Genomic DNA, 17,444 nt, shown 5'->3' on the forward strand with positions numbered 1-17,444 from the left:
ATTCCACATACTGCACAAAACACAGAAATAAAATTTAAAAGGCCTCCGTGTATATTAATATTATTCTCAGAGCCATTGTCTACTACATAATGAAATAGCTTAAAGAAAAAGTACTATTGTTATATAATTTCCTCTTAATTTCCATGGGCCACAGAGCCCTCCAATTGAAATTAATTCTATAAATTAACCTGTAAGTTATTTTGTGTTGTGGAAATGATTTGTCTGTGAGTAACCATCCACTACAGTATGTTGACTCTATTGCACTTCCTCCTATTAAGAATTGGTTCTTGGGACACCTGGGTGGTTTAGTTGGTTAAGTATCTGACTTGATTTCTGCTCAGGACATGATCTTGTGGTTTGTGGGATCGAGCCCTGTGATGGGCCCCAAGTTGGGCTCCATGCTGTCCTGCTTGGGATTTTCTCTCTCATTCTCTCTTTGCTCCTTCCTGCTTTACTCTCTGTCTCAAAAATAAATAAACTTAAAAAAAATTGATTCTTGATAGATTTTATCCTCAAACTAGAATTTTAGTTGTTTCTCCTTTACGCCACAGCAGAAAAAAAATTTCAACTTTTTTTTTTTTACTGATAGAAGAACCCAGCATCAGTCATCGGAGCTACCGAAGGTTGACATTTTGAAAATTAAGAGACAATAGATTTTGGACCATATGAGATACCTGTTCCCTTATTTCTTTCATTTTTTCCAATCTCTTAAGTTTTGTTGCATATTCTTGAACTTCTCTTAATCCAATATCTGTGCAGAGACGAACCAAGAAACGCAGACCTAAACGGTAAAAACAGTTGTAGAAAAATATTAATGTGGTGTTGAAAGTATAAGTCAGTGAACTCAGTCTTTTGGGACACAAGGAGGAATGATGCTCACAGTGTTTGCTTCCCTCAAAAATTACCCTACACTTTGTACTCACTCACCGGCCCTGGGAGAACGGGGCTTCCCTCAAAGAGGACCTGCAAGGAGGACTCTCCCCACTGTCCGCCCCTGGAGGGGCCACACCACCTACAGCTACTAATACATTAGATATTTGTTTTTGTTTTTGTCTTTCTCTTCCTAGGAGCTGTCGTCTGTCTCACTTTTGGCCACACCGCAGAGCTGGAACAGCGCCGTACTACCAACAGTGTAGCATCGCTCTGCTCTGTGAGAATCTGTAAGTTAGTCAGCAATTCATGGCCACTAAAATGTTGCAAAAGGAACAGTACTAAAATAATTTAAAAGATTAAATATCATATAAAGATTAATTATCATATAAATTGCCTATGTGTACATTTGTCTTAATAATTCACAATAAGGAGGTAATTTACATATACTGTACAAATAATGCTTAATTATGTCTCGTACCTGCCCATCCTCAAAGAATCGTTTAGGAATATTTTTTAAAAAATCTTTTTAACCTTTATTTTCTCTGAGAAACAGAGGGAGACAGAGACAGTGTGAGTGGAGGAGGGGCAGAGAGAGGGAGACACAGAATCTGAAGTAGGCTCCAGGCTCTGAGATGTCAGCACAGAGCCCGACACGGGGCTTGAACCCACAAACCGTGAGATCGTGACCTGAGCCCAAGTTGGACGCTTAACCGACTGAGCCCCCCAGACGTCCCTGAGGAATATTTAATGTAAAATAAAAGTCATTGTCTTGGTGGATGTTCTCTGAAACTTAGCGTGCCTTCTCAACTCTTTATACCAGGTCAGTTTTTGATAAGTGAAGAATATATTTTAAGAATGTATTATCCTGTTGGGTTTATCAGAACCTACTGTGCTCAAAATGACACCATACATGGGTGCAAATGTTTTTTCAATAGTTCTAGTCAAGGTAGACTATTAATTATATTTGTCTTAAAAATTATCCAGGCCAAAAGCATCTTGAACATTCCCTATGGCATAGATGATTATTCATTTAATTTTTAGAATGAAACAATTTCGTTTTTTAAGATTTCATTTTTTAAGTCATCTCTACGCCCAACATGGAGCTCGAACTCACAGCCCAAAGATCAAGAGTCACATGCTCTACCAACTGAGCCAGCCAGGCGCCCCTTAGAGTGAATCTTAAATTCTCAATACAGAAAGTAATTTGGGGGCACCTGGGTGGCTCAGTCAGTTAAGCATCTGACCCTTGATTTCAGCTCAAGTCACGGTCTCACAGTTCTTGAGGTTGAGCCCAGCGTCAGGATCCCTGCTGACAGCACAGAGCTTGCTTGGGATTTTCTCTCTCTGCCCCTCCCCTGCGTGCGTGCTGTTTCTCTCTCTCTCTCAAAATAAATCAAGGAACTTAAAAAAAAAAAAAACAACAAGAAAGAAAGAAATCTGGACTTGCTTAGAGACTGTCCCTCTGCTGGTCCCGGGCAGAGGCGCTATAGCTGCTGCAGCGTCTCTCCACCAGCAGTAATTCTGTCCCCCAGGGGACATCCGCAACGTCTGGAGACATTCTGTTGTTCATAAGGAGGAGGTGGAAGCGCTATGAGCATCTGGTGGTTAGAGGCCAGGGAAGCTGCTAAAACATTCTATACTCCGTGGGATGGCCTCCCACAACACAGAATTATCTGGCCCCAAATGTCAGTGGTGCCAAAGAGGGGATACATTTGCCTGGCAGACTGCTTGCGGTTGCTTCATTTTCATAGAAAGGTATTACTGTTACCTCTCACTTAATCTCTAAATCACCAAGTTTCCCAAAGTAACTGAGATTAAGATTCACATAAAAAGCTTTAAAAAAAAAAAAAAAAAGAAAGAAATAGGAAATGAAAGCTCTCTGGGTCCACTGAAAACTTAAATGAGAATCTCTGTAGGTTGGGCTAGAAATCTGTGCTTTTTAAAGTTTTACAAGTAATTCCACATAGCCTGTTTCCTGATGGCATTTGTCAGCTAACAAATCTGCTTCTAATCAGCATTTGAGAAGTCCTTGCCCTGAGGCTGCTACCAAAGGCCATTAATTCTGAGCCCTGTGCTGTTGACCTTTCACAAAAGCCAAACGGAGAAAAATATTAAGGAAGGAATAGTACATGTCATCCCTGGGGCGGGCTGGGCTGCCGGATAGCTCGACACAGAAAAGGCTAGTCTTGTGGAACGAAATGTATTGTTTAGTGTTCCCTGTCACTGAAGGACAATTAAAAAGTCTTTTCAAACGTGTTATTTTATTTTCTGGCGCTGCTGCGGCTCCCAACGATCTTATCTACTGTCTCTGTTCGCTTCGCCACACAAGTGAAGAGTTGGAAAATGTTTTCTCCTTCCCAAGGAATTACTTTTGTTTCCTCGTAAATAGAAAAGATTATATAAGTGATTACATTTTTTCTTCCTTTTAGCTGCAAGGCTATTCAGAGCCAAATACCTTTAGCGGGAGTGTGTGGCATGTGACTATGGTTATTTTGTATTTTTCTTGATCATGATTTTGTGGTTGGTACTCCCATTAATACTTCACATCATTACTTTAGGTTACATCAAACCCACTGTGCAACAAGATGGGGGAAGAAAAGAGTTATTTTCTACAAAGCTAACTTCACCAAAGGAAAATAAGTAAAATACCAACATAATCTTTTAAACTTAAAATAACATTAAAATTCATTTGCTATCCATATCGTCAAGATGACTGTTCTATTTTCATAAACTCTAATAAAAGTATTTTTCAACCTCAAAAAGTTTCATACTAGCCAGTTAAAAATGCCTTTTTAAAAAAACATCACAGTTTAAGAACTTTAACAAATCAATAATAAACCGAAATTTATTCTTCAAATTTCATAAAACTTTGACATACAGATCTGTTCACTACTGAAGAGAACCCAGTGGTATTTTTAAATCCATCAAAAACTGAATTCTATGTTTTTGTACTTGCATAGTCAAATTTTCTGATCGTATAATCACATGTATAAACATGTGTCACAAATTATAGGCTGGTAGCTGTATATGCAATTTCCATAGCAAACATTATACATAAGGCAATAAAGAGTTAGAACCTATAGGTTCAAAAATACAAAATGTAAACTCACATTCAACATTTTCTGGAAATTTTCTATGAACATCCTTGTAAGTCTCTAATGCTTTTTGGTAGTTACCTATAAATAAAAAAAGAGAAAAAAACCATACTCACAGATTATAAAAATTAATGACATTCAGCAAAATAGTAATTTTAATCCAATACACTGGTACCACTAACTGGTTTAGTAAAAACACTTTCATGTTTGCCAGAAGCATACATAAGCCATTCTTAATATAACTTCTGGAAGAAAATGTACAGATAAAGGAAATTTGAGAAAGAGGTTGAGCGAAAGTAAATGGGTGATGGCTGAAACTCAGTTCTACTGCTTAAAATAAATACTTCAGTGTCAAAAATTAAGATCTATTCAACTTTCGAAAAATTAAACATTAGTTCAGAAGAACAACAGACAATTTTAAAACTAATCTAAGTGATTAACGTTAATTTCAACGTCATTCACTTAGTTGGAAAAGATGAAAAATAATCTTTCTCCGTAGTTTTTATTTTGAAACATTAAAAAATTTATAGAAAGCATTTTGTTTTATAATACAATAATTTAGCTTCACAGCAACAATGAACAGGAAAATAATTTTGGATCAAAGATCTTTGCTAAGATCTCGGTAAACAAGTGATGAATCTCAACAGGCCCCACTATACACGAGGGCCAGCCACGCTGACCCTCCCAGAGTGCGGTGTGAAGTCCACGTGACAGAGGCAGGCCTCAGTTTACATCGGCTTATCTTCCAATCAGTACTTCAGTAACACAAGGAAGTTTCTATCTTACATCACTCAGAACACCTCTTATATGTGCACACTTTACATGTGACTGACCCAGAAACAAACGCTGGTAATTCAGAACTCATGCTGATATAAATAAAATGTATAATATATAGTTAGGTTGTATGTCCCACAGGAAATAACAGCAAAGATCAATGAGCTAAATGATTTTAGGACGCCTGTGTACATATTCTGACGCCCTTCTAGAGGAGCTCATAAAGAAAGAAACCTCCTACAAAACAGGAGGAGAACGCTGCTAACACTGGCACCATCTGTGCTCCCCCTGGACTGAGGAATTTATTTTCCTGGATCATTCGGAGCCTCTCCAAGAGGGATCACAAATTTGTTACCGTTTATCTCATTCCTTAATCTCTGATAAGAGTCAACACTATCATTCACTCCACGGTTAGTCCAACACTTCAGGACAAGTGTTGGCAGCACAGGATGTAATAAAAAGTTAATATGGGGCGCCCGGGTGGCTTAGTCGGTTGAGCGTCCGACTTTCGCTTAGGTCATGATCTCGCGGTTCGTGGGTTCGAGCCCCGCGTCAGGCTCTGTGCTGACTGCCAGCTCAGAACCTGGAGCCTGTTTCAGTCTNTCTGTGCTGACTGCCAGCTCAGAACCTGGAGCCTGTTTCAGTCTGTGACTCCCTCTCTCTCTGACCCTCCCCTGCTCACACTGTCTCTCTCTCTCTCCTAGAAATAAATAAAAACATTAAAAAAAAATTAAAAAAAAAAGTTAACTGAAAGCACAAAGGAAGATGCCCCATAGGATTTGGTCTAAAAAATACAGCCCCAGTTGTTCCAGTCCGGGCCCTCCTCAGCCTTGTCGGTAGGAGATGGAGATCTGGTAGAGCACACAGGCTGCTTAGAGTTAGGTGAACAGAAAATGGAAATATAAACTAATGTGCACACAATGCCTATCTTCCTGGGACTTAACATATCCAAATGATTGCATGTCAGCTTTGAAAAATAATGAATCTGTTAACAGTGGTGATGGAATCCACGATTAAGACCCATTTCAGAAGCATGACTTGTTTCTGTATGTAGTAATTACCGTTTCTCATATAAGGCTTCAAATACGTTAGTCAGCAAAAGTTAATGTTTTAATAAACAAATGTGCAGTTGGAACACAGTTCTATGCATAATTACCCAAAGACTGAAGCAAAATACATTAAAAAAATGAATAAAATTAAAGCATTTACCACTTCTTCTGAAACAACTAGCTACCATCAGCTGCCATTTCACTTGTGTTGGCCTAGAAAACAAATACATTACACGAAATCAGAGATGAAACAAACATAATCTGTGACGATCAGTTTTCTAAAGCTACATATCTGTACTATCTTTCAAATACGTTTTTTCCAAATATTTTGACCTTTGATTAAATCTTTATTATTGAAAATAGCATATATATAATTTCCTTCATTATTACCTATCATATGTATTTTAGAAAATTTAAGAGTCCTTCAGTCTGGTTCATACCTTTATTTAGATTTTGTGTGAACCACTTAACCTGTTTGGCTAAAGACCACTGCATTCTATTTTAAACATTATCATTACCTTTGCCATAATCTTATACTTTGGCTTAGTACCTAAGGCTTGGAAATTTAGGCCTACAAATTTCGTACCCATGAGGCAATTGTTGACCTTGTGTTTGAACACTTAGGCTTCAACTAAAGATAGAGTAAAAAAAGAACTATACTCATTCTTTTTTCCTCTTAAAAAGAAATGAATTTCTTTTCTAAAAAAAGACTTAAAAAATGTTTATTTGAGAGAGAGCAAGCAGTGGAGGGGCAGAGAGAGGGAGACAGAGGATCCAAAGTGGGCTCTGGGCTGAAAGCAGAGAGCCTGAGGCTGGGCTTGAACTCACCAACTGTGAGATCATGACCTGAGCTGAATCGGACACTTAACCGACTGAGCCACCCAGGCGCCCCTAATTTCTTTTCTAAAATAAATAATAATGACCAGGATTTCTAAAGACTACATTACAAATACCTAAAAAAACAAGATTTGAAGAAGTCAAAGACTAGGGAATAATTGAATGTGCTTCCCATTTATTTTTAGACTCATTTCTATTTACTGATGGCTTCAAAGACAGACAGCCTCGCTCGGACTCAATTTGATGGCACACCTACCAGCTCTGGAGTCTTGTTACCTCACTGTTTAAATCACAGCCCTCCTACCTGGTCAAGCTACGTAACCTCAGATCCACTCCCTACAAAGCCATCCACCTTAATCTAAAGAAAACACATACCTAACCACATCACTTCCCTCTTTAAAACGCATCACCTCCCCTCCAACTGCACGGTAACTCCAAGGTCCTGATCCAGCCCATCCACCGTGAGCCTGTGCCGCCTCGCCAAGTCCACTTCCGGGGCCCCGCCTAGCATTTCATGCTACAGCAGATCCAAACGGGGACCAAACCCCCCTGCATTCACCGTGTTTCCTACACTTCCGGCCTTTGCACACATCGTCACCTCCACTTGGAGGCTCGTTCCAACCTCGTTGCCTCTTCCCTGCGAGACTAGTTTAGACGGCTCCAAGTCCTCTTCCCGCATCCCGGAATCTCTTTAGCACCGCATTTATTATACTGCGTTATTATTTATGTTTCCGAACACCTTATTAAACTATAAACTCCTGGGGGCAGGACCTGGCATGATGCCTGATATATACTGGGGTGACCATTAATCATTAATGCCTCATTTACAAATTCAAGTACATATCTTTATAGTTTCCTGAAAGGTTGGGATTATGATTTTTAGTTTGGTACACTATTAATTCTGTTAATTTCATAAGTTATTTAAATTTATGCCTGGGTTTACTCATCTCCAAAGTGGGAATTGTAATAGCACCTACTTTGTAAAGTAGTTGTTGAGGATTAAATAACAGTGTCTCTAAATAATAAACATTAGTTATTATTACAACCACTTCTTTTCTCTTCCTCAGGAAAGCCTTATTTCATGAATGCCACCTACTGGGAAATTTAAAAAACAGCCACCAGAGCAGTTGTTAAAATAGTGTGTGCAAGAATATGTGTGTATCCTCATGTGGAAAATGGATTAATTATTTTCAACCACTAAAGTAGCCTGGTAAAGAGGAAGAATAGGGCTCAGCGACTTAGTGTTAATAAGGTATTAGGAAACATTCTGGGTTACTAATTCTAGTGGATCGTAACTACAGATGCTGCTTGTTTCCACTGGCATACATAATCGGGCACTGATTTTATGCGTATGATCATCAAAGGATTTTATGCGTTATTACAGTCTGTAAGCTTTCATATATAATAAATGTAACAAAGCTATGAGGACATGGCTTTAGGGCATGAGATACGTTTGTTTTATTAACCTTCAGAATTAAGCTGCCACATTCCTACTGAAACTCATAGGACTGGAGAGAGCCAGACACTATTAACATAGGACAGGAGAGTTTTGCACAAAAGCAAACTAGCCTAACTGTTTTGGTTTGTCTTTTTTATCTGTCTTACCATCTGAGCCTAATTTATAAATAATAAGCCAAGTTTATTTCTTCAATGAATGCCTACTCCTCTCCTCAATCCTGAAAGTAAAAAAAATACTATTTTATAGACAGCACATTTAAGACATAGTGATAAAAAAAAAAAACACCCCCCACCTAGCAAATTGGTTATAAATTGCCTACCACAGTATAAAAAAACTAAAAATTTTATGTATTTAAAATCTGTATTGACTTGGCTTTTCAGAATTATGAAATTTTAGAAGTGGAAGTGGCCTCAGATAGGAATTCATTCTACCCGTTCACCTTCAAGGAAAAGAAACTGTGGGGCGCCTGGGTGGCTTAGTCGGTTAAGCGTCCGACTTTCGCTTAGGTCATGATCTCCGGTTCGTGGGTTCGAGCCCCGCGTCGGGCTCTGTGCTGACTGCCAGCTCAGAGCCTGGAGCCTGTTTCAGTCTGTGACTCCCTCTCTCTCTGACCCTCCCCTGCTCACGCTGTCTCTCTCTCTCTCCTAGAAATAAATAAAAAATATTTAAAAAAAAAAAAAAAAGGAAAAGAAACTGAGACACAGGTAACCTATGCCTAAGGTAATTCTCCCAATAGTATTTACCAGCATAATATCCTGAATAAGTCCCTTATGTCACACTTCCAGGAAGCAATGAGGAATGCAGTTTGAAAATTATCACAGGGAAGAATTTTTATCTCCATATTTGGAATAAGTATGCCATAAGAGCCATGATTTCTGGATTTTATTGCACAATGTCGTCTCTGGAAATTAACCTTCCCCAAAAAGGAGAATAAGAAAGATAAACTCAAACACTATCTCAGATGGAACTCAAACCATATAAAAACATATACAAATGACGGATGAAGGATTAAAAAAAAAATAGTGGAAACCGACTTCAGGAGGGCAAAGAAAGGTAAAACCCAAGTGCTGCAAACAGCATACAGAAGAGAGGTGCTCAGATCTTCCTTGCAAATCACCAGAAATGTTCAAGAACAGGGATCACCAGCACTGAGGAAGGAGGGGTAAAGCATGAAACTGTAACAAGGAAAACAGACCGGAAATGTGACTGAGAAGCAGCTGGATGCCCCCTCTGCACAGCCAGGTAATAGCCCCTCAGCCTCAGGAGTTGCTCAGGAAGGCCCCAGCCAGGGGCCCGGACTGCAGGATGACGCAGAGTCTGCTTCTGGACGAGGTCCTCAGCCCAGCCTCTGAGCTGCTGGAATGGCTGCAGCCAGGCACATATGCCTGAGGCAAATCTGAGGATGTTTCTCTGAATACACCGAATGGCCCCAGAGAAAAGACTTCAGAATTTTAAGATTAAATCTCAGGAACAAAATCATACTATTAACATGTTCTTTTTTTTTTTAACGTTTTCATTTATTTCTGAGAGACAGAGAGGCAGAACATGAGCCGGGGAGGAGCAGAGAAAGAGACACCGAATCTGAAGCGGGCTCCAGGCTCTGAGCTGTCAGCACCGAGCCTGACCCAGGGCTTGAACTCATGAACTGTGAGATCATGACCTGGGCTGAAGTCGGATGCTTAACCGACTGACCCCCCGAGGCGCCCCCCTATTAACATGTCCTAATGCAGCATTTGGTGAAGGTGCTACTGGCGTTTAGGGTGAGACAGCTCCCTGCACAGGCCTCTACACATCACTCTTTACCACCCTGGTGGCTGCCTACCTAGTGCTCACAGTGCTTCCCCACCATCATGACCCTAAAAATGGCCCTCCCCCTACATTTCCAAATGGCTCTCCTCAGTGTAGGGCTGTCTTGTCTTTCTTTGCTCATATTATCTTTTTTCTTTAATTTTTAAATCTTTTATTGTTAAGTATAACACATATGGAAAAGCACACAAAACATAACTAACTATACAGCTCAAAAAACTGATATAAAGTGAACACTCACGTAATTATCCTACAGTTCAAGAAACAGAATGTTGCCAACACCCTAGAAGGCTCCTTTACACACCCAACATTACCTCCTTTATCTATAAAGGCAACTATCACCCTCACTTTTTAATACTGATCTAGGCTGGTTTTGAACTTTGCATGAATGAAATCATAGTAGGTATTCTCTCTTTATAGTTGTACTGAAATACAATCATGCAACATATAATTCACCCATTTAAACTGTATAATTCAAATGTTTTTGGCATATCACATTAATTTTTTTAGTTTATTAATTTATTTTGAGAGAGAGAGAAAGAAGGAGACGGGCAGAAAGAGACGGAGAGAGAGAGAGAATCCTAAGCAGGCTCCATGCTATCAGCACAGAGTCCGATGGGGGGCTCGAACTCATCAACTGTGAGATCACGACCTGAGACAAAACCAAGAGTCAGATGCTCAACCAACTGAGCCACACAGGCACCTCATCACATTATTAATTTGTAAAAATTATGATTAAAATATACAATTCAGTGGCATCAATTACATTCAGAATGTTGTACAATCATCACCACTATTTCAAAATCTTTTTCATTAGCCAAACAGAAACCCCACAACCATTAAGTAATAACTCTGCATTTCTCACCCCCCAACTCTAGTAACGTCTAATATACTATCTGTTTTTATGAACTTGCCCATTCTAGACACTTCATACAAGTGGGATCACTCCATATTTGTTCCTCTGTGTCTGGTTTCTTTCACTTAGTATGATGTTTTCTAGGTCCTTCCATGCTGTAGCATGTATCAGAATGCTATTCCTTTTGATGGCTGAATATCCCATTGTATGTATACAACTACATTTTGTTGCCTGTCCATTCATCAGTGTTGGGCACTTGGATTGTTTACCCTTTTTGGCCACTGTGAACAATGCTATGCATATGAGCGAACCAATATCTGTTTGAGTCTCACTTTCAATTCCTTCGTATATACTTGACAGTAGAATTGCTGCATCGTATGGTAATTCTAAGTTTAGACTGCTGAGGAATCACCAGATGGTCTTCCATAAAACACCAGTTTACATTTCCACCAACAACACACAGGGTTACAACTTCTCCAGGTACTCAACCACCCACCACATGTTATTTTGTTGTTGCTGTTTTCAAATATAACAGCCACCCTAAAAGCTGTGAAGTGGTGTCTCACTGTGATTTTGATTTGCATCTTCCTAATGACTTATGATGTTGAACATACTTCCATGTGCTTATTGATCATCTGTATACCTACTTTGGAGAAATGCCTATTCAAATCCTTTGCCTATTTTTAAATTGTTTTTTGTTGTTATTGTTATTGAATCATAGAAGTTCTTTATATATTCTAGATATAGCCCCTTATCAGATACAGACTTGCAAATATGTGGGGTGTCTTTTCATTCTGTTGATAGAGTCCTTTGATGTAAAAAAGTTTTAAATTTTTATGAAGTCTATTTTTTTCTTTTATTGTCTGTGCTTCTGGTGTCACTTCTAAGAAATCACTGTCAAATCCAACGGCATAAAGCTTTTCCTCCCTGTTTTCTTCTAAGAGTTTCATACTTAAGTCTTATATTTAGGTCTTTGATCCATTTTTAAGGTTTTTTTTTTTTTTTTAATTTTAGAGAAGGAGAGTGCACCCAAGCAGGGGAGAGGGATAGAGAGAGAGAGAGAGTCTTCTCCATGCTGAGCTTGGAGTCTGACCCCGGGCTCAATCCCACAGCCCTGGGATCACGGCCTGAGCTAAAATAAAGAGTTGGGTGCTAACCAACTGAGTCACCTGCATGCCCCTGAATTAAATTACATATGGTGTAAGACAAGGGTCCAACTTCACTCCTTCCCAGGAGGATATCCACGTTTCTGAGCACCTTCTGTTGAAAAGACTGTCCTTCCTTCATTGAATGGTCTTGGCACCTTTTTTGAAAATCAATTTACTATATACACAAGGGCTTATTTCTGAGTTCTAGATTCTATTCATCTGTAGGTCTGTCTTTATATCAATACCACATTGTTTTGACTATTGCAGCTTTGTAGCAAATTTTGAAATCAGAAGGTATGAGAACTCTAACTTTCTTCTTTTTCAAATTGTTCTGGTTATTCGAGATCCCTTGAGATTCCATATGAGTATCAGACTGAGCTGGGCAATCAGCTTTACTGAGTCCATCATTGCAAATGTTAGTCTCATCTGGAAACACTCTTACAGACACACCTAGAAATAATGCTTAATTTGGGCAGCCAGTGTCCAGTCATGTTGACACACAGAATCAACCACCTCAGTAGAATTCACCAGTGTGACACCATCTAGTCTGGGGATTTTCTCTGTTGGATTTTTTTTTTTTTTTTAAGTGGGCTTTACGCCCAGTGCAGAGCCCAACACAAAGTGCAACATGGGGCTTAAACTCACAACTATGAGATCAAGACCTGAACCCAGATCATGAGTCAGACCCTTAACTGACTTAGCCACCCAGGTGCCCCAACATTGTTGGAGTATTTTTTAAAAAGATATATTTACTTATTTATTTTTGAGAGAGAGAGAGAGAGAGCGAGCGAGCGCACGCACAAGAGGGAAAGGGGCAGAAAAAGGAGGAGGCAGAGAATCCCAAGAAGGCTCTACACTGTCAGCATAGAGTCTAATGCAGGGCTCAAACTCACAAACCATGAGATCATGGCCTGAGCCGAAATCAGGAATCGGACGCTTAACTGACTAAGCCACCCAGGCACTCCTGTTGGAAGAGTTTTGATTAATTAATTCAATCTCCTTCCTAGTTACACGTCTATTCAGATTTTCTATTTCTTCTTGAGTCAGTTTTAGTTGATTGTGGTGTTTCCAGGAATTAGTCCAGTTTACTTATGTCAACTAACTTGTTGGCATACAACTGTTCATAGAGTTTTCTTATAATTTTTTGATTTCTGTATGACTGGTAGTAATGACCATGCATTTCTGATTCTGGTAATTTAAATATTCCCTTTTTCCTCATCAATCTAAGCTACAAATGTGTAAAGTCTTTTTTTTTTTAAATTAATTTATTTATTTTTGAGAGAGAGAGTGAGCGTGACCTGGGTTAGGGCAGAGAGAGAGGGACAGAGGATCCCAAGCAGGCTCTGCAGTGTCAGTGTAGAGCCTGATGTGGGGCTCAAACTCACAAACCATGAGATCATGACTTGAGCTGAAACCAAGAGTTGGTTGCTTAACTAATGCTTAGCCACGTAGGTGCCCCAAAGATGTGTCAAATCTATTAATCTTCTCAAAGAATCAACTTTTGGTTTTATTGATTTTCTCTATTGTTTGGCTATTCTCTATCTCTGATACAATCTTTTTTTTTAATGTTTATTTTTGAGAGAGAGAGAAAGAGTACAAGCAGGGGAGGGGCAGAGAGAGAGAATAGAGGATTTGAAGCAGGCTCCACTCTGTCAGCCCAAAGCCTTGATGTGAGGCCCGAACCCACAAACTGTGAGATCATGATCTGACCTTAAGTCAGATGCTTAATCGAATGAGCTACCCAGGCTCCCCTCTGATACAATCTTTATAATTTCCTTTCTTCTTCTAATTGTGGGTTTATTCAATATCTTGTAGATAGCTTATAGATGGATACTGATTTTCTTATTGAATCTGTAAATCTTTTTCTTTTACTGGAAAAGTTTAATATATTTCTATTTGTTATTACTGACACAGAATGATTGCTTCTTCTATTTAGCTACTTGTTCTGTGTATTACATGTTTTTAGTTTCTCAATTCTTCCGTTAATGCCCTTTATTGGTATTTAGTTGATTTTTTGTAGTGTACTATTTTGAATCCCATCATTCCTTTTCTGTGCATTCTTTCATGTATTTGCCTTTTCAATCATATAGGGAAAAGAGAGGTTATAAGCCAAACCAAAAGTACAAAGTGTTGTACTTTTATATTTACCTATGAAGTTACCTTTACAAGTGCTCTTTAATTTTTTCTTAGGTCTTGGAGTTACTAGTTACTGTCTAGTCTTTTCATTTTGGACTAAATGACTCCCTTTCATGTTTCTTGTTGGGTAGTTGTACTGGTAATAAGCTCCCTCAGCTTTTGCTTATCTGAAAATGTCTTAATTTCTCCATCATTCTTTTTTTTTCTTTTTTCTTTTTTTTTTTATTTATTTCTAGGAGAGAGAGAGAGACAGCATGAGCAGGGGAGGGTCAGAGAGAGAGGGAGTCACAGACTGAAACAGGCTCCAGGCTCTGAGCTGGCAGTCAGCACAGAGCCCGACGCGGGGCTCGAACCCACGAACCGCGAGATCATGACCTAAGCGAAAGTCAGACGCTTAACCGACTAAGCCACCCAGGTGCCCCATTCTTTTTTTTTTCCACATGACACAAATACTCTTATTTTCTAAACCACTTAATAAGGTTTAAAGCCAGTCTTAGCTCTCAGGCCATAAAAAACAGGCAACGGGTGGTAGTGAGTTGTTGCTGACTCCTACTTTATTTTAAAAAATTTTTAAAGGTTTTGGGGCACCTGGGTGGCTCAGTTGGTTAAGTATCTGACTCTCAGTTTCAGCTCAGGTCATGATCCCATGGTTCGTCGGGTCCAGCCCTGTGTTGGGCTCTATGCTGACAGCGCAGAGCTTGCTTGGAGATTCTCTATCTTTTCCACTTCCCTCTTTCTCTCTTGCACGCATGCACGTTCAAAATAAATAAACTTAGAAAAATCTCTCTCTGCCCCTTCCCCACTCACGCACATTGTCGGTCTCAGAATAAATAAATAAACTTTACATTATTTTTAAAAAATGTTTATTTTTGAGAGAGAGCATGAGTGGGGCAGGGTCCCAGGGGGACAGGATCCACAGAAGGCTCTGTGCTGATGGCAGAGAACCTGACATGGGGCTACAGCTGTGAGATCATGACCTGAGCTGCCACAGTTGGACACTTATTTATTTGGGGTCCTGGGTGGCTCAGTCAGTTGAGGTCATGATCTTGCGGTTTGTGGGTTTGTGCCCCACATCAGGCTCTGTGCTGACAGCTCAGCCTGGATCCTGCTTTGGATTCTGTGTCTCCCTCTCTCTCTGCTCTTCCCCTACTCATGATGTCTCTCCTCTCTCAAAAATAAACATTAAAAAAAAAAAAAAAACGAGGGGCGCCTGGGTGGCTTAGTCGGTTGGGCGTCCGACTTTCGCTTAGGTCATGATCTCGCGGTTCGAGCCCCGCATCGGGCTCTGTGCTGACTGCCAGCTCAGAGCCTGGAGCCTATTTCAGTCTGTGACTCCCTCTCTCTCTGACCCTCCCCTGCTCACGCTGTCTCTCTCTCTCTCTCCTAGAAATAAATAAAAAATATTAAAAAAAAAAAAAAAAAGAGTTGCGTGCTCTAAAAAAGGTTTAATTTGTAATATACAATGTGAATTGATTATAAACTGGAAACAACTCAACTGATTTCTATTAGGACTCTTCCAGAAATGAAACCTGTCCTAGGACCAAGTCAGTCATTTTCTGATAAAGAAATAATACTTGTTTGCTAAAATGTAAGAAAAATGTATAAAGAAAAATAACTTAAATATTTTTAATTTTTGCATAAAAAAGTAATATATTTAACATAATAAAGACCAAATAAATGGAACATCATTCAAGAAAATGGCATAAGGAGCACCTAGGTGGCTCAGTTGGTTAATTGTCCAACTTTGGCTCAGGTCATGATCTCACGGTCCATGAGTTTGAGTCCTGTGTCAGGCTCTGTGCTGACAGCTCAGGGAGCCTGCTTCACATTCTGTGTTTCCCTCTTTCTCTGCCCCTGCCCTGCTCACGCTCTCTCTCTCTCTCTCTCTCTCTCTCTCTCAAAAATAAATAAATATTAAAACATTTTTTTAATAGAAATAATGCATGAATGTTCATTAATATTTGTTCAGGAACGTAATACGTTTATCAGACTCTAATTTAGAGATAAAATCAAATCCCAACACAAGACATTTTAGTAAACATGAAATCAGAATAATTACTTACTGTATAAGAGAAGCTCTTTCAAAGTATTGAATGGCTTTTTCACAAAACTGGGTGTCAATGTAATAGGCTCCAAGCCACTCAATAACTTCAATGTTGGAGGGGAAATACCTATATGACTAGAAAAAATATGGAACATGACAATACAGCATCAGTGGCAATGTATAATTTATACCTCAATATTTGACCTATTGAATGGTTAATTTATCCAATACGAAATTTCTTAACAAAAAAGCATGAGGTGTCATAAGCACTTTATGTTTTGAAGATTTAGAAAACATTTACTTGATATACATTTTAATTATCTATAAATAACTTTTTGATGTACTGATAGATGATCCGAGTCAAATTAAATAAATAGAATTTTTTTAAAAAAAATTTTTTTTTTTTAATGTTTTACTTATTTCTAGGAGAGAGAGAGAGAGACAGCGTGAGCAGGGGAGGGTCAGAGAGAGAGGGAGTCACAGACTGAAACAGGCTCCAGGCTCTGAGCTGGCAGTCAGCACAGAGCCCGACGCGNCTGAAACAGGCTCCAGGCTCTGAGCTGGCAGTCAGCACAGAGCCCGACGCGGGGCTCGAACCCACGAACCACGAGATCATGACCTAAGCGAAAGTCGGACGCTTAACCGACTAAGCCACCCAGGCGCCCCATAAATAGAATTTTAAAAAGGATGAAAATCATGCTTCAAGGGAAAATGAATGTGTGCTTTTAATTTCATTTTTAACTAAAATTATTAAAAAATTTTATATTTCACAAATGCTTTATTTTATTGTAAATCATTATTCATTTAAAGACTAGTAAACATTTCTAAATTTTAAAAACTAAAAGGTCTGCTGACTTGTTTTCTTTTCTGCTGACTGCTTTATAACAATATTTAAAAGGTTAAAAGGTAAAAAAGGAAAGTAAAATTATACTTACCTCATAGTAGTACTGAAATGCTTGGGATTTATCTCCTTCACTATCATATAATTCTCCTAGTTTAGACAAAACTCTAGAATCAGTTGGAACAACACTGATTAGCTGCATTAACCATTCAATAGCTTGATTGGGATCTTCCATTAATTCATATCTTGGGACAATTTTAGTTAAGGATAACACAATTTTTCTAAATTCATTAATAAATAAGCAAACCTAAAAACAACATTACAATGAAAATATGTATTAGCCTCTAGTCATGTGCTATTTAATACTGTTAGACTCTGGACTTCTTCAGGGATGGGGATGAAAATGGAGTACCATAAATAACACTCATGTTCCACATACAACTTGCCCTTCCTTTTGCTTCATTACTATCCACTGAGTTCAACTCCCAAATTTCTAGAATTAATAGTTTGCTCTTTTACTCAAAGC

The 17,444-nt window shown here is 39.0% G+C and overlaps 1 protein-coding gene across 4 annotated transcripts in view; it reads right to left on the reverse strand.

Moving 5' to 3' along the window:
- Positions 1-17,444, reverse strand: part of IFT88 (intraflagellar transport 88) — a 111,090-nt gene that overhangs the window by 27,694 nt on the left and 65,952 nt on the right. For all 4 annotated transcript variants that reach the window (XM_039255418.1, XM_039255407.1, XM_039255432.1 and 1 more), the window contains 5 exons: positions 17,013-17,163; positions 16,097-16,212; positions 5,952-6,004; positions 3,984-4,049; positions 675-781 (listed from right to left, as the gene is read on the reverse strand). In XM_039255418.1, the coding sequence (XP_039111349.1) occupies positions 675-781; positions 3,984-4,049; positions 5,952-6,004; positions 16,097-16,212; positions 17,013-17,163 (493 nt within the window). The remainder of the gene's footprint in view (positions 1-674; positions 782-3,983; positions 4,050-5,951; positions 6,005-16,096; positions 16,213-17,012; positions 17,164-17,444) is intronic.

Source organism: Hyaena hyaena, unplaced genomic scaffold (genome assembly GCF_003009895.1).
Source record: "Hyaena hyaena isolate Hyena2069 unplaced genomic scaffold, ASM300989v1 scaffold_11, whole genome shotgun sequence".
Taxonomy (NCBI): Eukaryota; Metazoa; Chordata; class Mammalia; order Carnivora; family Hyaenidae; genus Hyaena; species Hyaena hyaena.